This window comes from Coloeus monedula (assembly GCF_965178545.1).
Source record: "Coloeus monedula genome assembly, chromosome: 1".
Classification (NCBI taxonomy): domain Eukaryota; kingdom Metazoa; phylum Chordata; class Aves; order Passeriformes; family Corvidae; genus Coloeus; species Coloeus monedula.
The window spans coordinates 38942233-38969233 of record NC_138781.1 but is presented as its reverse complement, the minus strand read 5'-3'; the positions used below and the strand labels follow the sequence as shown (position 1 = coordinate 38969233).

At 46.0% G+C, this 27001-nt stretch overlaps 1 protein-coding gene across 1 annotated transcript; it reads right to left on the bottom strand.

Annotated features, from left to right (window-relative positions):
* Positions 1-1203: 1203 nt before the first annotated feature.
* NR1D2 (nuclear receptor subfamily 1 group D member 2) lies at positions 1204-24986 on the bottom strand. Its single transcript, XM_082285053.1, has 8 exons — positions 24717-24986; positions 21325-21585; positions 19305-19393; positions 18245-18389; positions 16011-16627; positions 12642-12827; positions 8709-8919; positions 1204-4263 (listed from the first exon to the last, which is right to left on the bottom strand). Exons 1-8 carry the CDS (start codon positions 24730-24732, stop codon positions 4067-4069), a joined length of 1722 nt encoding a protein of 573 aa, XP_082141179.1. The 5' UTR covers positions 24733-24986; the 3' UTR covers positions 1204-4066.
* Between the last annotated feature and the right edge of the window lie 2015 nt (positions 24987-27001).

Below are 27001 nucleotides of genomic sequence, written 5' to 3'. Positions count from 1 at the left end.
GTAGGAACTGTTTCTGTAATCAAAGTACTCTGCGGTTGAGCTGCAAATGCCGATTCCCTCCCGCCCAGCACAGCCCGTGGGTCACGAGCCAGAACAGGAGGTAGCTGGCTGCCCACACCCTCATCAGTTTACACTTTCACACAGAACACTCATACCTCTGTTTCCCTTGTGACACTCACCATTTCCTGCTGGAGTGAGGACAGGCCAGCCTGCTGCTGTGGGCACGTTCACATTCAGGCCAGCACTGCAGATTCAGAGCCCAGCAAGTTTCCCACGAACAAGCCCAAATGCTCCGTGCTCCCATCCCCAGAGCATCTTGCCAGACTGGCAGGTTGGGAGAGTGAGTGGAACAGAATCATGTTGTTGCTGGGAAGTGTCTTTCCTGCCCCCCTCCCCTCCATTTGCTGTGGTAAGGCTCTTGCAGCCAAACAGTGAAGAATGACTTGTGGCCCATCCAGAGCAATTCAGCAAAAGTTGAAAAGAGCTCTTCCCAAGGACCTCCCAGGCCCTGGAACCTCTGTGCCTTGTGGCACTACTCACAGGGGCTCAGACTTCGTGGCAACAAGGAAAGCCATGTGCAAACATGGCACCAGAGAAAACACGCCACCAAAAAAAGCATTTTTGTGCTGTTATTTTTTCCAATGCTGGCAGCCATAATTTTGTTCAACTTTTTTTGGTGTGTGCCTTTTTTTAAAATACCAGTAGATATAACATTTCCTGAAGCTTCACTTATCTCCTAAAAGAGTGCACACTCTAAACTGGAAAAATAAAACAGATCTTTGCCCCTCCTATTGTTTTTTCTCTACCTCTCTTATAATGCAAAGACTTGTCTTAACCAAACAGTATTTTTTTCAGTTTAATCCTTTAGTGTATCCTTTTTTCAGTTACAAAGTTATATCTCCAAACTAATGCCATGTTTAAAATAACTATTTTAATGACTTACCCAAAAAAGCCCTGTAAGTGTAGCAAATGAAGTGCACCAGAAAACCCCATCCAAGCACCCAGGAAGACAGAGCAGACAGACAGAGGGAGATGCCGGCTCTCCCTGCCACTGTGCCCTAGCACAGCCCCGTGACCTTACAGCAGCTGATGTTCTCATCCAGAAGAGAATCTCTTCTGCTTTGTTCATCCCAGCATGCTGTCCTCCCTGCCAGATTTTGTACAGAGAAATACAAAGAACACAGACACTCAAGTTTAGCTTGGTGACATAATGCCCATATTTAATCTTTTAAAACAAGAACAAAATCAAGAATAAAATCAAGAATAAAAATTTCATTTAAGTCATACAGTACATTAATCTTTCAGCAATGACCCAATCTACAGTACTCAAATGCCTGGCATGAAGTCTATTATCTCAGCATTTAACAAGTGTATAACCAGTGACACAGTAAAAGAAGAGCTCACAATACACAGCTAACACAATGAGTTTAGATTTTCTTCTAAGAGTCCAGCTAGGGTTTGTAATACATGGGTCACTTTTGAACCGTACTTTAATCAGCTTTTTGTTCAGTCAATCTGTCTGGGGGCTTTTTTTCCTGTTATGTGAGTTTTTCCATTATGTACAGGAAGATTATTTCAAATGAAATTGCACAAGTTAGAATATCTATCTATAGGCATACATGGTCAATCTAACTAAAAAAATTTAATAAGCAGTAATTACTCAGTCCTGGTTATACATTCCTAAAGGCTTAATAATACAGTTTTAAGGAGAAAAAAAAAATAAAACACAACAAAACACAGCTGTAAGGGTGGCAATCTCTGTAAGAAGCCTTCTTCCCTCTGGAAACAACCAAGGGCTAACTGTACTGTCCATGCTTGAAATGGGCTCTACAAAGAAGTCATTTCAGCAACTAAATAAAAAAACCTGTGTGACTGTGTCCTCTCTAAAGTCTGAATGGTTCGATGCGTAATTCAGTGAAGCTCTCAAGCAAATAATACTGGTAGGATGCAGACTGTTAACAGAAATTAGGACAATATGCCCTGATAGCACATTTGGGTAGCAAAACTGTATGTATGGAGAGGCCATTACCCAGTGGTTAAAGCAGCTTGAGGCAGGACAGCTCTGCCCACAGCAGCTGCAGAGCAGGGGAAAGGGTGGGCTCTTCTGCTCCTTAGCCAAGGCTACAGCCGAATTTTCCCCACCTCTTACCAAGCACTTGCCCGCCCCACCCTCAGCCCCTTCCTCCTGTCAGAGACAGAATCCCCAGCCCAAAGGCCAGAGGGGCGTGGCAGGGTGCAAGCCTTCCCTCCTCCCATCCCAGATCCTGATGCTGAGCAGCAGGCAAAGGTCTGCTTCTGCTCCAGCTCCACCACAGGCAGGAGGGCTCCTCTCAGCCCACAGTGCAGGAGCTCTGCAGGCTGGAGGCTTCCTGGGGCCTGGCCCTGACTACCAGGAGCTGACTCCCTCCCAAGAGTAGCGTTACCAAACACTAGAGACCCAGAGGGCTACCTCTAAGGTAAGTTAACTAAATGAGGGTGATGGAGCCATTTTCTTCCCACATTAGCAAAACATAAATGTAACTAATTAACACAACTGCTTTGACTTCTTCTAATCTCTCTTTTCTGGTGCCAGGTCCTGCTACAAATGGAAAAAACCCCATAGAGAGCTGCTTTCCTAGATGGAAAAGCGGCAGAATCTTAAGCCTTGTGGATCTGCTTTGTAATTTGCTACTGGCATAAACAACAAAAAAGTCCCATTTGTTCGGCTGGTTTTTGTGGTGTTTTTTAAGAAAAAAAAAAGAAAAAAAAAATCCAGAACATCTAATGCACCTTCTCTGCACATCACACACGCTCACATGCACACGCACCAATGGAGAGCTCCAGAACAGGCATGGGAACCACAAAGCCCAAATGGTGAAAAGACACGGGGCATCTCACATTTCTGTTTTCAATTCTCATTTAGCAATGAAGCAGCAAAATGATGGATTGCAAGAAATAAACAGTCACAGAACACACATACACCCAAACGCAACCATGGATACGTTTTTCCCATTTTTTTCTTTTTCTGATATACGTTGTTATTCATCTGATAGTTTCTTTCTGGCTGAGCTGAAGTTTTTGAAGAGCATCTGGTGCTTATTTAACCTTGATCAGAACACAAGAACCTCAGTGGCAATGGACAACCCATACCATTAGTGCCACAACCAACCCTCTCTGCTTGAGATTCTCTACAAAACCCTTTTGGAAGTTGAATCTGACTCTGCCTCTTTAGTGCCACTCTTGGTTGTTGGTTGTTTTTTTTGTTTTTTTTTAAATTAACAAACACAGCATATTAATGCAAATTTGATGTTTTCTAAAAAATGCTCAGATAATTAGTTCAGCAATATGCAAAGTGCATCTATTTGGTTCTTTCCATAGATCACCTTCTGTTTTAAGTTTAAATTCCTTCACAGTTTAAAATATTGTGAAGAAATTATATGTATACTTTATGTATAGAACTATTTATATACATACACATATATACACACAACTCTGTACTTTATATAGCCATAAACACTCACTACTTAACTATTTATATTATATACACATGGCATGAACACACGCTCAGTGAAGAGTTGGTGCAGGCTGAAATCATTCCATCGGGTTTAATGGAATAACAATAGTGAAACCATGAGTGAGTTATCAAGAGACACAGACATACATCTATTAGATAAGTGAAAGACCAATTAAATCAGCTCTTCCATTTTCCTATTAGCACAGGATTGTTCCCACCCCATTCCATGCTCCATATGCACATACACAGCTACTTTGCATTCAGTTTACGTGAGAGGGCAGTGGTGGTTCTTTTTCCTAAATGAAAGAAGAGTCCATATTTACTCGGGCTCATCGCAGCCTCTTCTGCAGGAGTGCGGCACAGCTGGGCCTGGACGCCTTGGAGGGCTCCGAAGGCTGCGCTGCCGTCGGCTGAAAGCACCTGCCAAAGCTTTATTGCATGGTTATGGGACAGCTATCAACTGTTCACAGTCTGTGAACTCTTTCCAACAAGTGGTACAACTGTATAAATACACATTTTAGCACAAAACAGCTTAACACGAGGCAAGTCCAAGTACAAATGAGACCTAAAGGCCTATGGGTGAACTTTAAAGGCCAGCAGTTCTTCAGAGTGCATGTTGTTTAAGGAACGCAAGTCGGGTAATTTCAAAAGAAGTTTTGTGAAAATAGAGGCTTCGTTTGGGTGATTTTTCATAATTAAGGTCCTTAATGCACGGATTAGTGTTTCCTGAAGTGCCTCCACAGAATTGACATTTTCTATTCCGGAGCGATCTAAACAAAAGGGCAAGGTGAGAGGGAGAGAGAGAAATTAAAAAACAGGAGGGTAGGGGAGGAAAAAAAAAATTGATGGAACAGATGTAGTGTGCAACATAAAACCACGGCAAGAATCCCTTACTAAATTAACAAGCACAAGAAAAATCTGATTCTTATGCCAGAAGTTTTAAATCACACAGCAAAAGTCTTTCAAATGTTATTTAGCATTAACTTTTCAGAGTACTAAGTTCATGCCAAACTGGCAGCATTCAATCACTATTTCTGTGATCCCTAACCCATGTTTCCAGAGAAGGACAGATTGAAGCAAAGGTTTAAATGTGTTGCTGAATCACAACTTTCAACCCAAGGGGAAAGACAGGGCACATGGAAGTAAAAATTTAAAATGTTTCTTAAGGCTAGATATAGAACCCTAAACTTAAACTGAAGGTTTGAGGAGGAAATCCCACTCAGGACAAGCCACACTTTTATCTGCACAATGGTACCCTGAGGGGCAAAGGTAGTACAAGCCTTCATATGACTGGGCTCTATTTCTGAGTATGTTCTGAAGCACTTACAAAATGAAACACAATGCACCCAAAAACTCCCAGCTGGGGAAAAGAAGAATGTCAACATCAAGACAAATATTATGTTCTCACATACTGCACTCCCACCACGCCTGCAGCATCTCTTTCAAGAGAGCTGTATTTAAGAACACACCTGGTTATCCTTAGGTGGAACCTAAGCAAGCGGCTTAAAAGAATGAATTTTTAAGTAAAACATCTCACCTCATAACCATGCACAGTAGCTGGTTTTTTCCAAGCTGTAGCTTCTTTTCTTAAACACTATGTAAATTCAGCAGGGCACATACATACCCAAGTGACTGGCACAAACAGAAATGTGCTTTGATGTGTACATGTACTTAAGCACTTTGCAGAACTGGGACATGGAATGACAACAGCTTTCTGGAGTAACACTGAGTCAGTTCATACAGTCAGAGTGGAAATCCCTTCCTTATGCTGTCACTGTCAATCCAATCAGATAGCTCAGGTGAACCACCTAGGAAGTCCTCCTGGACTACTCAGCGCAGTTCCCTACTGCTATAGGAAAAATTATTACATAATCCACTTAAGGATGCATCTTGGAGCAGTTACATGTGTTTTGTTCCTTCAGGAAGACTGTTCCAGAATCTTCTGCAATTAGGAGCTCTGATTACTATTAAACAATTTTTATTAGCACACATTCCACTTTTCTGTGAAGACTGTCCATTAGGTTTGACAGCTGCTGTCCAAGAGAACACAAGTGAGGAGACACCTCTCTCTTTATTTATTAAATGATCTCTCCTGCTTGCCCCCTGCTCTGCAAAGCTTTGCTCTATTCCGAGCAGGTACGATGACATTTGCACAGAACATGCTCAATGGAGTTTCACAAGAGCTCTGTACAGTGAGAATAGTACTGCCTTGCCTCTGAAGGTGGAAGAATGCAGCCCAGCCCTTCCTGGCTGCCTTGGGTGAATTACTGCAACCTCCTCTCTTCAATTAGTCCAAGTCTTTCTTCTCCCTCTCAGTCTACTTCCAGTTGCTCCCAGGGGCCAGCAGAAGATTTTCTTAGTATTGTGCCAGTAAGAGAATAATAGAGGGTGTCTAATTTATAGTTTTCTACCACAAAGCAAGACACTTAGTTAAGGGATTATCTGGTCTCTAGATCTGCAAGAACCACATTCTTTCAGCTTTACTTCCACCTTGCTTCTTTCTACTTCAGTGCCCATGATCCACCTTGCTTTTTCCTCCTTCAGTGCCCATGATCCACCTTGCTTTTTCCTCCTTCAGTGCCCATGATCCACCTTGCTACCTCTCCTCCATCTTCAACACATCCAGCTAACTGAAGCCAGAGGCGAAGCATTCTTTTAATTCTGGAATGGTACCAAGGTAATTCCGCAGCATCATGCAAGCGTGATCCTGCTTCTTCTTTCTTTGCCACACATGAAAAGAAGGGGATGTACAGAGTTACACACAGCCCTTGCTACTATCCCTGCTTCTTCTGCATATTCCAAATACCCCTCCTAAGAGTGGTTATTCATCCAGTGCTGAGTGGAGAGGTTTCTGACAAGCATTCTCCCCACTAGTGGTATTTAGAGACTTAATTCTTTTTTCCATTGATGGGTTTGGGTTTTTCTTCATTGTAATCAACTTAAAGTCTTTAAAAAGATCTTTAATTAGTGCAGCATGGTAGTTTATATTGTGGATCACTTAATCAGCATTCAACAGTCACACTCCTTTCTGCTTTTGGAACTGATGTAAATCTTGACTACTATCTCCCTTTCAGTCTTCTCTTGAATAACTTTCATTCTGAGATGAAGAAGTCTTAATGGCCTTTTTCTTCCACCTTCAGCTCTTCTTACATTTACAGCATTTCTTCCTTTGCCTGCATCTCCATGTCATTCTCTCTGATCCTGTTCTTCAACTCTTCCTTCATCTGTAATGAAGCTCCATCTCGCCTCATAGAAAGTGACTCTTTTGGTTACACTACTCCTCTAAGAGTGGGATGCAGGGATCTGTCTTTCAAGATCTGTTTAATCAACACATGCCCACAATCCTTCAGTTCTACGGACACCTTCTCCTCCTAGCAATCCCTCATGCTGTAAGCATCTTCCCCAGGAACTCTGCTGAGGCCACTTCTGTTCTTCAGTACCTGCCTGAGCATGAAGCCTGCTCACTTACTCACTTGTGCGAAGTAACAACTGCAGCATTTCAATCCAGCCTCAAATAACAGAATAAAGTTGCTCTGAAAACTTTTGAACTCACAGTGACCATCAGAGTTAGCCTTGTGTCTGGAATACAGCCCCAACACTGACTAAATAAAGCTGCACTTTATAAAACCCTGTAAAATTTTGTGAAGATGCCCAGGAAGGCTGTGATCACACTGCAGATCAGATCACGAGGTAGCTAAGATAGGCAGCAATAATGTCCAAACTATGATCTGAAAAATCCTCAGCAGCTGCAAGAAGCCTGAATACCAAACACCTTCTCTTTTTGTCCCGTTGCACGGCTGACACTACATGCTGTACATGTTACGTGCCAGCCCTAAGCAAATCCCTGCTGGGAGCCAGCAATCAGCACAGTACTTTAAAGGCTGGGGAGATGGCACTGTGCTAGAAGCACATTTAACAGAACAGATACAGCCACTTAGACTGAAAACAGGTGGCATGAGATATTCTAGGACCCAGGAGCTGAGCAAGCAAGAAGAGTGGCTGTAGGCCTAGTTACAGTGCACAAGAAGGGGAGAGACCTGGTTGTCAGTCCTTATTTTAAAAGCTGCCTCTGGTTCTTGTCAGGAATTTCCAGAGTCTGGAAAAGCAACTAAGTCTTCAGGTTTCTCTGCTACCCGAACATTTTCATTAACAGATTCCATGCTTCCTTAAGATTATAGTGCCATGCTTCCTTCACACTGCCACTTGTTCAGGCTCTTGAAGCTCACTAACTCTGTGCCACCCTCTGCTCATTATCATGGCCTACAAACTGAAGAGGCGACAGCTGCCCCTCCTGTGCTGTGACATTTCCGTTTGGCCATGCACAAAGCTATTAGACTGAACTGTCCTACCTTGTTTACAGAGGCCTCACGTGCCTACAGCACCATGCCTGGGTGCCCCTCCCTCATAAGACATGGGCCTCAATTGCTCATGTGAAAGGGGTGCACCTGTTCAAAGAGTTCAGTGATCCCCAGCTGCTGGCTCGTTGTCCAAGTGGGCGCTGTGAACATTCCTGCTACCTACCTCTAGAGAGCTTCTTACCCAGCAAGCAGGGATTCTGCATCTTGTATTCCAGGTATTATATGCAGAGCTAATGTGCCTAATTTGAGGCTTGAGATAATACTACAGAAGTAGGTGCTTAATCCTTCTTTGAATCTGGGCCAGGGTGTTCTGTCTATCCAGGGACTGAAACAAGATAGGAGGCTGGTGAAGATGTTAGTGGATTGGCAGGCCTTCAGTGCTAAGAAGTCACGATGCAGATGATAGGGCTTTCTTGCTGACATAGGTAGAGATCAAACTGTTGGATTTAGACTTAGGTAAAATACACAATAGACTTAAATGACAGTACTTGGAAGCAAAAATACCACCTTATCCAAAGACTTATGCTGTGCAAGTCAGGAGTAATTTCAGTGATGCTGTCCTGTGAAACTTAGAGGAGTCAGACAAATAGCATCTAAATGGCCACAGGGCAGCTATGTGTTTTTGCATTACACAGAAAGCAGGAGGAAAACATAATCCCATTTTCACTTTTTTTTTTTAAAAGGCAGTATTAGAAAGACTAGGTATGTTAAAAAGTAGATCACAGGCTGCTAGTAGCTTAAAACCTACTCAACTGCACTTAGACATGAAATAATAGGCTATACATTTTACAGAAAGCTTTTCATGGAGAGCCACATTCAATTTTTGGCAAAGGTGCAAGTTAACCTTCTCTCCTTACCAGCAGATACCAGGACAACCGCTGTAAACAAACTCATTTCCTCATCGCTAAGTTGCAGCGCATTTAGTTTCTCACTGAATTCGAACATTGAGTTGAGCAGATCACCAGCTCCCATTGAATGCAAGTCATCCACACTGTACTTCTTGCCACTCAGGAAGGTGACAGTACGTTCCTTTGCATCAAACAAAGATGCAAATCGTACCATTAAAACCTGGTGAAAGAAAAAGGAAGAAAAAAATTAACAACAAAACCAGATAAATGTAGGTGCATTTCTAGAAAAGCCGAAGAAAAAAATTAAAACTTTTAACATCATTCGAAGTGTCTTGTTAACCGTTCTAGAGGCATTCTATACAGAAATTGTCAGCATGCTATTGAGCTGCAAAACACAGTGCAAGCTCTGGCCCAGTAATCTGAGAGAAACAAACAAGTGACAAAATTAGGGAGTGGATGCAGGGGAGGGGCTTCAGCATATGAAAGGCAGGAAAATTAAAATTTAAGCCTCGGACACCCTGAGCCACACAGACCATGTCATTCATAAATATGCCAGTAGGACAACTTGCTTAAGCCAAACAACAGCCAAAGGCAAACAGAGCATTAAAAGAAATGTTTTCTTGGCCACACTTATGAGGAGCAAAATGAAGGTACTGAACCAGATTCTCACTTGGCATAAACTGGAGCAGCTCTATGGAAACAATGCTGATTTACACCACCTGATGATCGGGCCCCCTAGGCATTCTTTGGAAAAGTACCGTGCCACATCACTGTGCCCACAGGAATGTTAATGAGCCCTGGTAGAAAGGAGCCACATGTAGAGCTTTCAAAAGGCTAGGGAAGCACAGCTTGAGATGGCACCTGGTCTGTAGCAGCTGGGAATACCCCTTTGGTACAAGCACCTGGGCTGGAGCAGTTGACATGTGCTAAACTTACCCCTTTGGGGTGAAATTTCTCTTGTGGTTTCTCAGTTGTACTGTGAAATATTTCCCTCTGGAATGGCTTGTAAAGTTTCATTTGCTCATGTTCAACAATCTTATTTACATTTTCAAGGTTTAAGTTGCACAGAACAGCCTTCTTATTTGAAGAAAATGAACTAACTGGCATTGGCTAAAACTTCAAACTAGCTGTAATCTCTTGGAGTGACAGTTGTCTCTTCTCATTTACCCTATTAACTGCATTAATTTAAATGTTTACTACAGGTGAGAGGAGAACCACGTTTTCAAAGACTAGTGCCTTTGACAAGCTAAAAAAAGGAGTGTTCAAAACAAATGAAAATGTTTGAGAATTCAAACACTGTTCATGCACATTACATGACCTGCTCCTAAATTTTAAGGGCCAAACAACATGCAGCAACCTTGATGGACACATGAGCACTATATACTATTCACCTTTGTTAGCTAAGCTATCTGTCCCCTTTGATGACATTAACTACAGAGTGCAGAGACCTAGATGCAGAAGCCATCAGAATACAACAAAAACGGGCAAAGGGCAGGCAGACAAAGCTGAACTTGAGCATTAGCACAGACCCACTGGGTATCCAGCAACCTTTCAGTTCAAAATGGTATTCTCCCTATAGAACTGGGCTTTAGAAACATCTTTAAATAACGAGCAACCAGGATTAATGCTGGTATTCAAAACTGAAGCCCATGAAGTTGTGCTGACTTATACTAAAGCAAAGACCTCACCTATTTCAATGTCACCATTCTAAACAAGGAAGAACAGTTTGGACTATGGCATAGCACAGGACTGATTCATCCCATTTCACTTCAAACCAGACACGTACTTGTGCAAGCTGAGGATACACCTGATCAATCCTATCACTTAACCATAGCAACACAGGCACATAAAAACTTCCACTCTTGGAGGTTGCTTGATCACTTCCCTACTACCTGTAGTCAAACTGAGTCACTACTCAAATGGAACTAAGGGCCTTGTTAGCTCTACCATCAACTGCATTTGGAGGGGAGGTGGAGGAGGGCCCACTCAAAAACAGTCGAGTTCCTTATTTTAGGCTCACTGCAGCTTCTGAGCTGGCTCTCATAGAAGCCATGCAAATGCCACCACGATACACTGAGCTCCCCAGTACTCCCAGTTCTTAGAGACCTTTTTAGCTTATGTGTGTGTGAATATATATAGCTGTGCAGCTTCTGCACCAACATTGTCTCCATGTGTCCTCTTACCCTCAAAGGAACAGGCACTCCTCAAATACGAACTGCTAAGAAGCACAGTGCCAAGCCAGCCACACCAAATTTGGAGGCAGCACTTTCACTCGGGTTCTTCCATTAACAGGCAGACATTGGAATATCCTAGTTCAGTTACCCAGAAATGACCTTGGATGAACCAGGCTTTCAAGACGCTTTTGCCTCTATTGCAGTGGTTTCATTAATCCTGTTGTGGATTTTTTTCCACTGTTCTGCAGCATAACTTTTTTTTTTTCTGTTGCTAAGATGCCACACAGGCCTTTAACTACAAGTAGCAGCCCACTAACAGGAATCATTAATGTTTCTTATAAATAAGTGAATAGTGACAAGCATGCGGCCATACATCATTATTAATTCCCTTGGATACAGAAACCTCCTTATCAGCAGTGCTTGTAACTGGCAAAAAGGCATTTGAGTGAGACTTGAGAAAAGCTTCAGGTGAAGCAAGGCCAAGACAAAACATAAGGTTTGGCTTTACATTATAGGGACTGTTCAAGCCAAATTTTTCACCCTCCTTGAGGGTGCTGCACTTTGCAGAGGAAGGAATCAACATTTTTGTGCAAGGTGAAAGTAGTGAAGAAGTAAAAATACAGCCCCTTTGCTACAGGAGTTCTACATGAATATTAAAAGACCAAGAATAAGTACAACAGAAAAAAATACATGACAGCAAAATGAAATAAACAGCAAAGCCAACAGACTCCAGGCACCAAGTCTTCCAGTAGAACTTGTACCTTCCAACCCAACAATTTTAGAACTGGGCTGTATAAGCATAGACAGAAGACCCAACACATCACACAAGAAATGTCTTCATTTCAGGTAAACATCCAGCATCTCTCTTTGAAAGAATAAATCATGTAAACAAGAGCAAAGGCATCAGCAATGCTACGCTCCCCAGAAAAGCACAGTAACATCAAACACTTGGGACTTTGGCTCCTCTGGCCCTCTCTATTCAAATTTCACATTTGAATATTTATAAAATGTGTACAGTCTCCAATAGACACAAGGGTCTGGAAGGGCAACTAAAACATGAAGTAAAGGTCACCTAGTGAAGGTCACTAATTATAAAACAGCACCAAGCTCTGTGGTATCATTTCCAAATTAACACCACTAATTCACATATACGTCATGATCACAAGTGGATGCAATTAACCACGAGGACCTAGTAGGATTAGTCTAGAGTAAGTCAGGCTGCAGCTGGCACACAGTATCTACAGAGATGCAGCAGTACAGGTAGTTACCATTGTTACTGCATTGGATGTGGAAGCTTCAGACGCTCCCAAGCTGCCACCAAAGGCTACTGGAGACTGGTCAGGATGGATACTCTGGCCTTGGCAGGAAGCAGAATGGCACAAGCAAGGACATGCAGAATGGTAAACACATTCCTCAACAAAACTTGTAAGTCAGTGGACAGCTTTCTAACCTATCCACCCTTCCAGATGCAGTACAGTTCCCCAGAGTAACCAAAGGTAGCTAGAAACCCCTAATTATCCATTTATTAACACCCATTGAAGAGCGAAGGGTAGAAGGGCTGAGCAGTTTTGAGCTCATTGAAAGAGGGACAGGTCACCAAGGTCTGACCAAACAGATCCCTTGGACACCATCACCCCAAAGAATGCTCAGAGCATCCATGAACAAGCTGGTTTCACCTGATGCCACCCAGTTCTATTTGGTTCTGTTCTTACAGGGTCAGACAGATGCACAGCTTGTCAGGTTCACACTATACACACAGTGGTCTCACCTCAAAGGTCCCAGCCTTCAGAAGATTGACCTGGTCATGCTGGGAGAGATCTCGGAAACCTGGGATGCGCTTGGCAAACTCCACCACTTCCTTCACTGCAGGAGTAAAACTCAGGGAAAACTCTTCCCAGATTTCATGGCCAGACTTGTTTGGGTCCACGTGGGGAGTCTTACTCATCGGGCAGACCTGATGTTTACAAAACACAGACAGAAAACAACTTTTTAAGACATTATTCCAAATACTGACAAATATTTAAATGAAACAGGTTTATTACTCAACAAAGTTTTGTAATAATGACACAGAGAAAAAAAGATCAATATTCTTCAGTCAATTCCCAAAGGAACTGGACTTCTTCCCCTTCCTTTAAAACAAACAAGAAAAAAATCCATGGGATTGTTAGCAATCTATTTATTAATTTGTTAACTTTGGAGCCTACAACACTGTGTACTACAAAATACCTGACAGAACCAAGGTTATGCTATTGTTCCCTGATCTCAACTAATCTGGTCTGACATCTGAATTTCTCTTACTTGTATTATCCCTGTAATTTCACAGTAAATTGTGATTTCACAATCAATCAGTTGCAATCTCACAGTTGCTACGACATTCATTCTCTTATCTTTCTTGTTCTGCAGGCAACTGAAGTGCTTCAGTCAAGATGACAAGCAAGCTTTGCTTTCCTGAGTCACAGGTTTACACCCTCATTACAAGGATAACCTTCTTCTGCAAGTTTGATTTTACTTGTATCACTGAAGGAGGAACACCAAGGAACTGGTATTCCAGTATTTCTCAGTCACAAGATGACAAGGTTCTCTTTCTTTTATACAAACATACAGTAATTTTTTTGGTAGGAAAGTCTGAATCGATTATGAGATCAGATGTATCAGTCAAGGCTGACTGCCAATAAATTCCCTCTGCAAGAGTCAACCAGAAGCTCTGAGATATTTTCAGTTCTAGCCTGTAAAATTTACATCTTTTACTGAAGTTTAAATATTTTAATATTCATTTCACCTGCCATCATCAAGGACAAAAATTCCTTTTAAGTATTCCTCACAAGCGTACTAAATGGTATATGTAATCTTACATAATGTCAGCAAAACAAAGAGAAAGCAGTGAAATAGATTAGCAATTCCTCAGAGCTGTGCTGTTTTTTCAGGGCATCTTGAATATGGTAATTGCCTAGCAATTCTTTGCGTGGGAGGTCCTAAGATTACAAGAGTATAGTATTTTGGCAAAAGGAAAGGTCTAGGCACAGAACCAGAAGGACAGCAGATGCCAACCACTGCTCTGCCTGTGATACTGCAATGGTTCACATTGGTATTGCTGAAACTACAGCACTCTCTGAAAATAAAGGATCTCTGCTTCAGTACCCTGCTCTGCATTGGACACAAAAATCACCTTCACTTCTCATTCTATGACAGTATACCCTTACTACCCTCACCCACATGCACCCAGTCCCAAGGGGAAACTGCCACTTCCACACCCTGTGCATTGTGTCTGTAGTCTCTTGATAGACCTCTGCCCAAGAGTCAGAGTATCTCAAGTTAGAAGAGACCCATAAGGACTGAGTCCAACTCCTTGCAGAACCACCTAAAACTAAACCACATGCCTAAGAGTGCCCAGCCACTCCCTGAACTCTTGACAGGCTTCCTATGGAAGCAGCTGTCAGCTTGTACAGTTTCTCCTCAGAGGAACTTCTTCAGGAATGACCTGTTCTGCTTTTGTGGTTGCAGGGGTATTGAGTAAAAATGACCAAACCCCTGAACATCTGTCTCCATACTGGTTCAGAGCCTAATTACTTGCCCTTATTGCTGCTGACTCATTTTGGTCAGATCCTGAACTCATTGAGTTCTTGGGCAAAACCCTCATCCATATCAGGGATGTGGGGCGGGGAGCGGGAGCTGCAGTGCTCTGTTGGACTTGGTTTTGTCTTCTCATCACTGACTGAGTAAACCCTCCTTGCAGCTGCCATGCACAGGTCAAACTGACTGGTTGAGCCTCTGCAAGGAAGCACCACTCCCTGCCTGCCCATACTGACAGGTTTAACCTCTGCCTCCCAGGAGCGCCAAGAATGCCGTTGTAGTGACACCACATACTTTCCCTGCAAGGAAGAAAGGCTGGGTATTATTATTTGCCATGTTGTAGTGCCTGGAGTCTGCAATTAAGGTCGACCCTGCTATGGATGGCATGGCCTATAGATGCAGTAGACAAAGAAGGGTAAAAAAAAAAAAAAAACCAACAACCAAAAAGTCCCCATGGAAATACAGCATCAAAATAAACACCTTCACTGTGGAGACCTTTGGGGGTCTACCAAGAACCTGTGAAGGATCTTTACAAAGTAGGAGGAAGAAAAACACCGGCAGCTCAAGTACTTCAGAAAGGTCAGGGGCTCGCGCCTCACACCAGGAGTGCGGGATGAGAACGAGGATGTTATGTTCTCTCATCCCAGGCGGCTCCAGTGATAAAGAGAAGGACAATCTATTTTAAGGGGCTTACAGAACTGGCTGCCTGAATGGCAGAGAAACAGCAGGTGCAAGGCAAATGAGAGGGACCTGTTAAGGAAAGGCAAAAAAATTCCCAACCAAACCAAACCAAAAACCATATGCAAAAAACGAGGAAGCATCCTTGTTAAGAATTCAGTGAGAAAATGCTCTAGCAAAGTCATCTAAGGTACCCAGAAGTGTGTCCAGAGCCTCACTTGCGTAAGTACTACAGGAAAGACCCCGAACTTCTCTCTAACAGTTTAGCTGTGCATCTTCCTCCTGCCTCTGTTCAGATCTGAAGATGTTCTACACTGAAAAGGATGCATAGCCTGTGGGCCTCATTAAAACAAAACAAACCAAAAAATCCCCACCACCAAAAAACCAGCTCACCCTGCAACAGAGATTTTGGAACCCACAGCAAGGCCTGTAGACTGGCTTAAAATCCTAGCCCTGGGGTTTCACCCTAGAAATTTTCTCTGAATACCCTTAATGAAAATACAGTACATCTGACTGTATAGGTTATTTGAAAAAAGTAAAGTCTTCAAAAGGACTGAGTGAAAAGGGGTATTTATAAACTCCTATTTTCATTTTAAAGTCAAGTCACATAAAAAACCCGTGACTTTTTTTCCAACCAATACTCTTTGATGTTATTTTACTTTCAGTTAGCTAAAAACCAAGTCAAGAAGCTCCATCACTTGTATGATTTCAAATCCTTCACACATCGAGCTGTTTTTGTCCTTCATCCTAATTTGCACTATCAAGCTTGTGTCACCCTTTAAAGTTTCAGCAGTTGTGCCAACTGCATGCAGCTCCATTGACCACTCAGGCACAGCTGGATCACACCCACCAATAACTAAGTCAAATCAAACAATTGATATCAATATACCAGATGCATTCTTCCTCCAGTGCTGCAAGAGTAAGTGGTATTCTTGTTTGGAGAAAAGCCATCTTCTGGGATCCTCTCACACATTCGCTGAGTGTAACCACTGGTGAAGTTCATGCAGTGGCTGTTCGTGAAGCACATGGCGTGCCCGCTTGGATAATGCATTGTGCTCCTCCCTTTGTACTGTCCACCAAGGTGCTGCTCCCTTTCAGGGTACTGAGGGCCACCAAGGCCACCAACACAGTGCTCACTGCCCAAGATGTACTGCTCGGTGTTCTTTGACCCTCTCTCCCCACTCTGGGGCTGCATCATCTCTGCTGGGTTTTGGGACTGTTCTTGGTTGTACATGAAAGTGTCTTTGTGGGCCCTAGTGACCATGCCGATCACTTCCTCCTTAGCCATGTCAGCACTAGGAGGGGGAGAAGGGCTTTTGATAGTTTCTCGCTCTTGTTTGGGCTTGGAGGAAAGATCTTCTTGAGGTGCTTGGTCTTGATGTTCTGGTAATGCTTCGTTGGGCAAGTGACTGCTGAACTGACTGTTCATCATGGTTTTCATGGCACTCTGCATTTCAATCAGCATCCTCTGTTTTTCACGTTTGGGAATACGGCCAAATCGAACAGCTACCAAGGTGGAGAAATGGATAGTGGTGGAAAGGGAAAAAAAAAAGAAAAAAAAAAAAAGTCACTCCTGAAAGTGTTAGCATGCACACACAAAACACACACCCCAACAAAAAGTCCTGCCTTTTAAGGCAAGATTGTAACAGCTCTCACCAATACTACAGCAGGGGTATTACCAGTGAAGTCAAAGAGCTTCTGGGGCATAGGACTGGCATGAGTCCTAATGTATGCTGTTGTTTGCATACAGGCAGAAGGCAGCTCTAAAGCACACAGTCTGTAAAGGCCTTTTCCCCTTTTGCCTCAAACCTGGCCATGGAGTATACACACAGTTGTGCTGACTGACTAAGTGTTAGGCTTAAAGGTTGGATCAACTAAATCAGCCCAACTCTGTGAACTGACAATTAGCTGAATGTAAACACAGTTCATATCATCTTTGCATAAGTCCTACAAGACAGGTCCTCACGGACCAATTACGTAACTTACCAAAACAAGAGAATCAATGCTGAACGAAGCTTACCTTGGCAAATTTTCTTGACAACTTTGCCTTGACAAGGACATTTTCTGCTGGCAAGGGGATGGGCATCATTGTGGCTGCAGCACTTTTGACCCTGTCCTAGGGAATCTACAACTGCCTCTACCACCCTGTCCAACCGCAGCCGCACAAGGGCTTATAACCAGTTTCGACTGATGTAATTATGCTCACGTAGTAGTCCATCATTAATGTAGCTAAGTCTCTTTCATTAAAGCAGGTGCAACCTTGTGCACAAACAAGCGCCTAGGGGATGAAATAACTCCTATGCACGACATGAACTCGGAACAATTATTTAAAGGAAGCTCTAACACTCCACCCACTAAATTATTAACAGCCCAAGATTCCTAGTTCTTGTGAAATATGCACCCAGAGAAAATTAAAAAGTGAAACAGAAGGAAGCGTTCTGGTTTGTGACAGTAAGTTGTAGCAGACAAATGAACTATGCTTTCAGCATTATTTAATAAAATGTCACAAGGAGTGGACAGCCAGCAAGGTGGTCAGAGACACAGACCAACATCACCATTTCCTCCCTGTCTTTCCTCTCCCTCTAAGAAAAGAAAGAAAGAAAAGAAAAAAAAAAAAGGAGCAGATACATACTCATCCTATGTACCCAAAACTAACTCTTTAGGCTCTATAGTGACTACTCTAAGGCTATCAGGTTGGGCAGAATTCCCTTCCATTGAAAAAGCAATAGCAACAAAAGAAAACAGAAAAAAAAGAAAAAAAAAAGAAAAATATGAGTCTTGTTCAGATTCAGGTAGGATACAGCTCTAAGTCTTAACTCATTAAACCAAAATCGAGACACTCATTACAACCATCCCCCTAGCAGGCCACGGCAGCACGTCCTAGTGCATCAGCCTCCACAGGCGGGAGGACAGTGCTGCAGGAGGCTGCCCACAGCGTTACCTCACCAGCCCAGGACACTCATGGAGCAAGAGGGCAAGCTGAACTGAATGCTCTCAGACAGGGAACCTGTCCTCGACAATAGGGCTTGGCTGCATTATCTGCCATTAAGACCCTCAACAACTGGTTTTGAGGCGGGCAGCAGATTCCCTCTCAGAGGATCCCTGCTCAGTACAGGAACGTACCATCTCTTGACATCCCAACAGACAGGCATTTTTTGAAACGACACTGCTGGCATCTGTTTCTATTCATTCTCATTATAGAGCAGTTGTTATTCTTCAAGCACTTCTTATACTGGATGTTTTGCTGAATGCTTCTTCTGAAAAAACCCTGTAAACAAGCAAAAAAAACCCCACAACTATCATTACAGCACAAGTCAAATCCTTCTGCCAAGACTCACCTATCTGTAAGCACAGAAAACCTCACTGCATCACATCAGCTGCTTCAGAACCATCAGCCCCAAGAGACTTTAAAGAACTTGGTACTCCTCATGACTTACTTCCCCTTTGTGTGTGATCTGTATGTAATGTGAACTAGTTATGATTTCTAATTACAGAAGACGCTAAGTTATTCCCTGCATAGTCAGCACCTAAGAGCAAAGGATCTCCAGTATTACCTCTATCACTGCACTAACAATTCCTAAGACGTGCTCTCAAATACCTATGACATCAAGTGCAAAGATGGGAGTCAAAATAACATCTTTTGACTTCCATCTCTGCAGTTTGGCAACAAAACCATTCTGCTGCACCACATCACCTTCAAAGGCGTTTTTTTCACATAACCCTTTATGTTGATAAGCTCCTTCACAGAACATAACATTTGCACTGTTACAGGTTAAGAAAATATGTATCTATTTCTGGCTCTCCCTGTGGTAAAGAATTGCTTTTCCAAAGCTGTTTTGTTCTGTGTCCCAGCCCAGGTGACAACTCACACCCACTATCTTAATGCAATTAACATGCACATGTCTTGCGTGACATGGTCCTTACCACCTCAGCTTCCAGTTCTTGTCCTCTGCTGTGCGCTCCAAGTCAGGCAGGATTGGACAAGGGGTGGGAACAGAAAGTACTGCAGAGTTTGGAAAATGCTGTATATTCCTAAGCAGTTTGCCTGTTCCCTACAGCTTCCAAAATTTCTCGTATTTAACAGAACTATACTGAATTTTTTTTTGGCAGTAACACCCCTTTTCCCCTATGGGGAGAACTTGAGCATTTCACCAGCAGAAAGGTGAGCAGAAATATAGCTCACCTTGCAGCCCTCACAGGCATGAACACCATAATGAAATCCTGAAGCGACATCTCCACAGACTTTGCAAAGAAGGACCATGCCATTAAATTCTAGAATCAAACAAAAAAGTCAAGGATATAGAAACCAATGACAACTGCAGGAACACGTTTCCAGCTTTTAAAACCTGGACTTAAATCGAAATATGTCAGGTCAGTTCAACACACAAAAAAATACAGCAGAAGAACAGACAACATGAACGTACAAACCCCCTGAACAGTTCAGAAGGTACCAGTGCAAGGGTGGGGGAAAAAGAGGACAAACACGAAGCACTCAACCGAATAGGGAGAAAGCACATATTCACTGGGCTTTCAAACACAGCAGCACTGCACTCAGCAGTAGAAAAAGAAAGTCTGCTTACATTTAAGCACTTTTAAAAGGACCATTCAGTTAACTAGGCCACCAAAGTTCAGGCTCAATCTGTTTTTTCCATCAGGACAAGAAAGCCTATGAAAGGCTACAGTTTCCTCAACAGAGAATAAACACTTTTTCTTAAAAACCAGAAACACTAAAGGACACTCTATAATATATTCAACATCTGCCATACACTGTACCTATTTGATAACAATTTAGGACTGGTAACTCAGCCATACCTACACATGTAGAGACCACTCATTTGAGTCCATATCCAGAATGGCTTGCATGCTTGGACTTGAAAATACCTTCTCATCCTGTAAAAATGCTCACGGCTTGGGTTTTTTAAGTTTTTCCCCCACCTATTTTATTTCAGCTTGTCAATAAAATTTTTTTGCAAGTCCTAAGTGCTGGTCTAACATTGGTTTCACTGAAGCCAATGGGAATTTTACCAGTGAGTTCAGTAACCACAAAGTTACCTTAATCCAACAGAGACAGCTGGAAATACTCCCACAGAAACATATTCTACCAGAAAAGTAACTTATTTGACATTTGGGTTTCATTTATAAAGAGAAACTAAAACATTTTTTTAAGGTTTTCAAAAAGAACAAGAACCAAACTACAATTTTTTATTTTTTTCTCTTTTTTTAACACAGTTAGTACTGAGCTAAAAAAGTTGTCTATCTATCTGAACAATTTACAACAGGTTTCATTTCAGGAACCTCTGCCCAGATACCAAAAATCTAGCTACTAGAGAATTTTTAAGTAAAGGTTCTTACTAAGAACTTAAGGTAGGAACACTTTAAAAAAAAAAAGCCAAACTGACAAAAAGCCCCTATTTGAGGTAGAACTATTAGACACTTATTCTAGCTTCATAACAATCCAAAATGACAAAACAATTCTGCCAACAAAAGAATTCAGCCTCCAAAGGACTAAATTCCAGCTGTTTGCTGAATCACTCATTCCAGTACTTATTTTGAATCCTGCCCTTCCGAAACTGTTCAAATATACTTCTCTACCATAGATCTTTTCTGATTACCAAAAGAAGTGTGAAGTAAACAGGTGGAGATAGATTGTTGTATTTTAAACGGCCATCCCTTAGTTCTGGTTTACAAGTATTTTAGTTTTCACATCCACAAATTATGACTTGGAATCAAAAAGATAACTGTTCCACCCATAGCTATGTCAGTATGATGCTTGGGTAATTTATTTATTTTGTTCCTCACAACTGGGGAGGAGGGAAGGTGAAGGGGCAGGGGACAGAGCATGAAAGAATAGAGAAACTAGATTTCCAAGACAGTTCCATAAATACTCTTGAAGGCAATGTCTGATTACATTACCTTTACTTCATCACTTCTTTTTAACCAAGTTTTTGATTTTACTAAGATCAGTTTTCACTGATGAAAATTTGAAGCAAAGCTGGACTGTATTTATGGACTGTTTGAAGTTGGCAGCAACGGGACCCCCATCGTATCAGCATTTGTGTGGCAACACTGTATGTATTACCACACACACTGTGCCAAAAGATAAAAATGGAGGCTTTGCTGTGCACCTGCACAAGCCAAAGGGGGACCTGGTTGTGATACGTAAGGGGAAAAACGGTGTTTTCAGGAACTGGCACCAAACATACTTGTGACTCCATTATGGCCTTTTGTCAAACCAGCAACACTTGACTGGTTTGTTTTAATAGTCTCCTCCAGCCGATCGCTCTTCGGTGCCCCGTCAGAGCCTTCACTGCTCCGGCCATTGCATCCACTTTCCGAGGAGGAGCTGTTTGGAGGAGATGGCACAGGCGAAGAGGACGACTGGAAACCGCTGTCTGAGCTCTCGCTGTGACATGAGGCTGGGCTAGATGCCGAGCTTGAAGAACTGATGTAAGCTATCACACCCCCTAAGGCAAGAAAAAAAAGGCAGCACGTAGTGACATAACCAGCAGACATGCACCGCTGCCATGTGAGCCACGCCATGACCCAGCACCACCACATCAGCCATTACACGCTCCTGGAGCACTCCTTTCCCTCCCTCTCTCCCTCAAGCTTGTTTGTCTCCATTTGTTTTCTACGGCTGGCCTCCCAGTCTGCCCCATCCCCTTCTCCCATCTTATCAGCCTCCTCTGGTCCAGGCCGAGATGAAATGGCATAACCAAAAGATGGAGCAACAAGCCATGGTGTTGGAAGGATGGGACAGCAGGGACAGGGCATGGAGTGACCCAGAGAGAGTTTCCCTGGCCACCCTCTGTGCAGAGCTCATCTGGAGCCACAGCAAAGACAGGATCTTACAGCACTGTGGAGCCAGAATGCAAACAAGCTAGGTTAGGGACAGAAATAGGGCAGAGAAAAAGACTTCATGCAGGCTACGCGCCAGAGGCACAGAAAGGAAGGGCTGGGAGGTGCTCACAATGCAGAGGGGAAGGGGGCAAGGGAAGGAAATAGCACTGCAGTCTGGTTAGCCTACTGAACGCCATTTGTCCAACTGCAAGCCTTTGTAGCGTTTCTAGCAGCAGCTAAACTCCAACTGCCAGGCTGCTATTCGCAAACAGTCTCTGTCCTGCCGCGTCTTGCAATCTGACACACTTGAGAATCCCTGAGATGAAACGGCTTTTTGTCCTCAGGCAGACCTGGGAGTAGTTCTGGCTTTTCACAGGCTCCTTCTCCTTGCTCGTAAGCAAGAGAAATTGTTTGCACTTCATACAAGTTTGTCTCCAAGACTCAGCATTTCAAAAGTCAGTATAAAAACATTTGATATTTCACACAAGAATTTCAAAAGCCATAGCCATGAAACTGTTTAGATAAATTACACTCAGTATGTTCTACATTTTATGCCTCTATTGTTCAGTAGACTCTTCACTGATGACTCAGGACACTGCAGCAAGGAACTCCACACACTAGTAAGAATTCAAAACTTTAAAAAGGCCATGCACTGCCTTCCTTTGGAGGAAAACAGCACTAGTGTCTGTAGAGTCCTTGATCAACTGAATTGGCACGGCAGGCAGGGGCTGTAGCATCTAACATCAGCCATCACCTCCTCAGAGATGAAAGCAGCAGTATTATACAACCCTGAAAACACTACTGCTTGCAGGGAACAATTCTGACTTACAAATTTTCAACACTTTTATTAGACATAACGGTCCTGTTAGCACCTCTGCGGCAACAAAACTGGCATTCCGGATCAGGTTTTCAGACAAAGGAGGATTGGCAAGGGGGGGTCACAGGTTCAGCCATGGCATGAGAAACAAGGCATCATCAGACACCCGTGCTGGGCTAAGACACCACCTGTTTGACAAAGGTCTGTGCCACCCCCCAGCGTCGCACGCGCCTCTGCCAGGTGCCAGGTCAAAGCTCACAGTTCACCTGGTCCAAGGGAGGCACCGGGCTTCTCAGCAGGCGCCATCCTTATCTGCAAGAAGCAGATCGGGACACGCAAGCACAGCCCCTGCAGGGAACTCCACGTTTCTCCAGGCTGCCACCGCGCCCCATTATCTTTAAACCCTGCTCATAAAAGAGATGCTCTTTTCCCTCAAGGGTAAGGCCAATGTCACAGAGGAGCACAGAAAGTGTGTGCCTACGGGGGAGTTTCACCCCTCTTCTCCTGAGAGCAGGAGAAGCTCCAGATAGCTGGGCTGCTCTGGCACCCTAGAGAGCTTGGCAGTCTTGCCAGCATCATAGTCACGATTTCTTGTATTTTTTGTTATTTTAGAAGTTACACTTCCCTGTGAACCCTGTTTTTGTTTGGTCAGCAGTCAAAAGTTGACTCTCACACACAGCACAGGGTGACATCTCAGAACAAAGAGCACAGACACGGAGCACGTACACGTGCACACGGATGCTGGCACTCCGCAGAACGGGGGTACCGGGGCACCCGGTGGAGAAAGGCAGCCCGGTTCTGTGAACTACCGGGGATTTTCTTAGGGAACCCGCCGGAAGGTGGTGAAATGAGTCCTTTGGGCTACACGGAGCCGCGCTACTGCTGCTGCGGAGTCACCGTCGGCTGAGTGACAAGAACCCCTTGGGCTCTACCTGGCGGGATTCACTTAAGGGATGGGGCGGGGGGCACCGCAACGTGCTGGTATTTCATTAACACAGAGATCTGGGAAGAGGGAGCGCCGCAGGGGCGCGAAGCAGGCGGCGAGCTGGCCGAGCGATCAAACCGGCCCCCGGGACGCTGCGGTAGCAGGGGGTCCGCAGCCGGCACCCCCGACACCGCCCATCTCCCTCGCTAACAAGGCGGAGACGGAGCGGGGAGCGCGGTCGCCGTGCCCGCAGCCGCCCTCTCGCCTCACCCCATTCCACCGCACCGGGGCTGCGGCTTTTCCCTGCCGCGGTCACGCGGCGCCGGGGCTGGAAGAGCCGGGCCCGCCCTGCGCTGCCCCCGGGCCGCCCCCTCCCCGTTACACAACGCCGCCCCCGCGCACCGGGACGGGCCGCGTGCCGCCGCCGCCGCACACGGCCGCACCGCGTGTCCCCCCACGACCCCGCGCACTCCCCCGCACCGCGCCGCGCCGGCAGCCGCCCGCCCCCCCCTCCCTCCCCCCGCGCTCCACCGCGGCGGGGGCGGAGCCGCGGGGGCGGGGCTGCCCGGCGCCGCAGCGGCGGCGCGGCCCCACGTGTCCCCGGCGCGCCCCCGCCGCCGCCGCCGCCCCGAATGTAGGTCACCAAAACAGCGGCCGCCCGCCCGCCCGCGCGCCTCACGTGTCCGCGCCGCCCGCCGCCCCGCGCCGCCGCCCCGCCGCTATTATGCAATGCGCGCGTCACCGCCCCGCGCGACCAATGAGCGGGCGCGCCGCGCGGAACGTAAACACAGCGCGCACATGGCTCGCCCGGCGGGTCCATGTGAGGCGGCGCGGGGCCGTCCCGGCCACCAGCGGGGCCGGGGCCGGGCAGCGCCGCCGCTCGCCGCGCTCCCCCCGCCCCGCCGCGCCCCAGCCGACCCCCGTCCGCACCCCCGCGCCCGCCCGGCCCCGCGGGACCATCCCGCGCAGTTCCCCCCCCCCCCCGCCTCCCGCAGCGGCCGACCCCTGCTTACCCGCGCTGACTTCCATGGCGGCCTCCTCCCGCAGGGGCACGAGCGGCGCCGCGCTGGGTTCCGCCGGGCCCGGTTCGGCTCCGGTCGGCGCGGCGCGGCTCCGCTCTGTCGCTGTCTTCCCAGCTCCGTGTCCCTGCCGCAGCCCTACATGCAGTCGGCGGGAGGCAGCCGGCAGGCAGAGAGGGAGGGAGGCGGCCGCGCTGTCTCCTGTCAGAGCAGCGGGTGCGCGTCCCCGCCGCGGCGCCCTCCCCTTTACAACAAAAGCGCTCTCGGGGAGCCGCGCAGAGCGAGTGCGGCACCGCCGCCCGCCCCGCCCCGCCCCTACCCCGCCCCGCCCCGGCGGCCGCCCCGCCCCGCCCCCGGCCGCCCCCCTCACCCAGTGACACACTTTCCGCGCCGGCGGCAGCGCTCACGTGCGGCGGGAGCGTGCGGGAGTGCGGGGGCACTGCGGCGGCGGGGGCAGCGCACGGAGCGGGGTCCCCCCGCCCCTCGCCGGGCGGTGCGGCTGGGGAGCCCCGCCGAGGTCACCGCCGCTGCCGCAGCCGGCGCGGCGCTCGCCCGCCGCGGCCGCGGCACCGCGGGGCACGGTGAGGGGCGGCGGTGTGTGTCAGCTGCTCCGCCGCCGAGCACCGGCAGGAAATGCCACCGCTGTGACTGCCGCAGCTGACGAGCGCTCTCCTATCCCGACGCGAGCATCTGACAGCTCCCAGTTCCAACTGTCAGCGCTCCGTGCCCTCCTAGCCGCGTGTTTTCACACTGCCGGGAAAAGGGAATATCCGGGAAAGACCCCTCTCGGCAGCGCACACACACCGCTGCGGCCATAGTCTCTCCCTTTGCAGCCATAGGGAGAGGCCGTCACACAGCTGATCCCAATCTCAGTCTCCTCTTTTCTGCCAGGACGTGATTTTGTCACTCCCAGAGCGGCTCCAGCCTCTAATACCTTCTGCCATGCAGTGATGTCTCTGGGCTCAGACCCCCCGCAACGGGGGAGGGATGCGCCCCCAGAGGACCTAAAGCAGGGGTGTCCCCGCCGGGGTCCCCATCTCCCGCTCCCAGAAGGAAACCCACGAAGAAAAACGCACCACAACAAAAAAGGGAACGTAAACTTGGAGAATACTCTCCATTTAAGCGAATACAGAGACCAAAATGAAGCTCTGTCCCTCCCAGACCCCGGGAGTCAGAGGCAGATGTGTGGTTTCATGGACTATACTGACCTCCAGACTGAGCGAGGCAGTGGGGTTAAATGAGGTTAACAAGTGGAGGTTAAACGCAGCTAAATGTAGTTTACCGCCTTCTAATTTGGGTGAGTTTCCTCTCCTCTCAAATGAGGTAAACAGGTCAGTTTGTGTGAGCTTCAGCACTTCTCGAATAAGGTAAGAGGGTGAGTTTTCCCATTTTTCTGTGCATGGTCAGCAGTTGGGAGGCATACAGCTTTCCAGTGGTCCACACTCAGTATCTGTCACTGTCTCCAGACCCTTCATCCCCCAGCCCTGATTTCCTGCAGAAACAGCTCCTTATATTCCCAGTTCTCCTCCTCATACCTACTCCAAACTACATTTCCTGAGCCCTGCCATGCTGCCCTCTGGCTCTTGTATAGTCCCTGTCTGCATTACTGGCTGCCGAGCAGTGCTGCCTGCCCTGGGCATGGTCAGGTATAGGGCACAATGGCCCACCCTCCCTTCCCGTGCTCAGGGCTCTGTCTCACTCCTCTGCCTGGCTGCTGGTCTTTGTGGACAGAGCACAAGTAAGATGTATTTGATATTAGCCTATCAGGGCATCTCAAACCTCTCAACAGATGAAATTGGCCTACAGACTCAAAGGAGAAGATAGTGAATAAATCAAATGCTGTTAGAAAACTAGCTTGGACATTGGGAACAACAGCAGAGCAAGTCCTCTCCATCTGCGTACTCTGTGTCTCTGGGATTTTTAATGTTACATTTGGATTTTAGCAAAACAGATGTTTGAATAATGCTTATTAACTGGTGGGTCATCGACCCCAGATGTTCACTGTGTCTGCTAAAAAACACTGCAGAACTCTTGCTTTTGGATAAGGCTTCAATTTGCAGGTGGTGGTGGCAGCACCCAAAGTCATCTTTGGTATGGAGGCACTGGCACTCAGACCAAAGGTCCACCTGGCCTGCAGGCCGTTTGTGGTGTTCAAGGGAGGCTCCAGGTTTTTCAAGTGCATGGACTCCATTCCTGAGAGTGGTCAATAAGGGGAAGGACTGCTTGTTCACTTCCTTTGTGGGCAAGGATAAATGCTGCTGCTCCTGCCTGGCGGGACA

Bases quoted from the DNA above. Each gene is read 5' to 3' on its own strand.
- NR1D2 (XM_082285053.1), bottom strand. The intron at 18,390-19,304 runs GTGAGCTATATT...GCTTGTTTACAG, and splicing joins ATGCCTGTGAGGGCTGCAAG to GGTTTTTTCAGAAGAAGCAT. The intron at 4,264-8,708 runs GTAAGGAGAGAA...CCTTTTGTTTAG, and splicing joins GGTTGTCCTGGTATCTGCTG to ATCGCTCCGGAATAGAAAAT.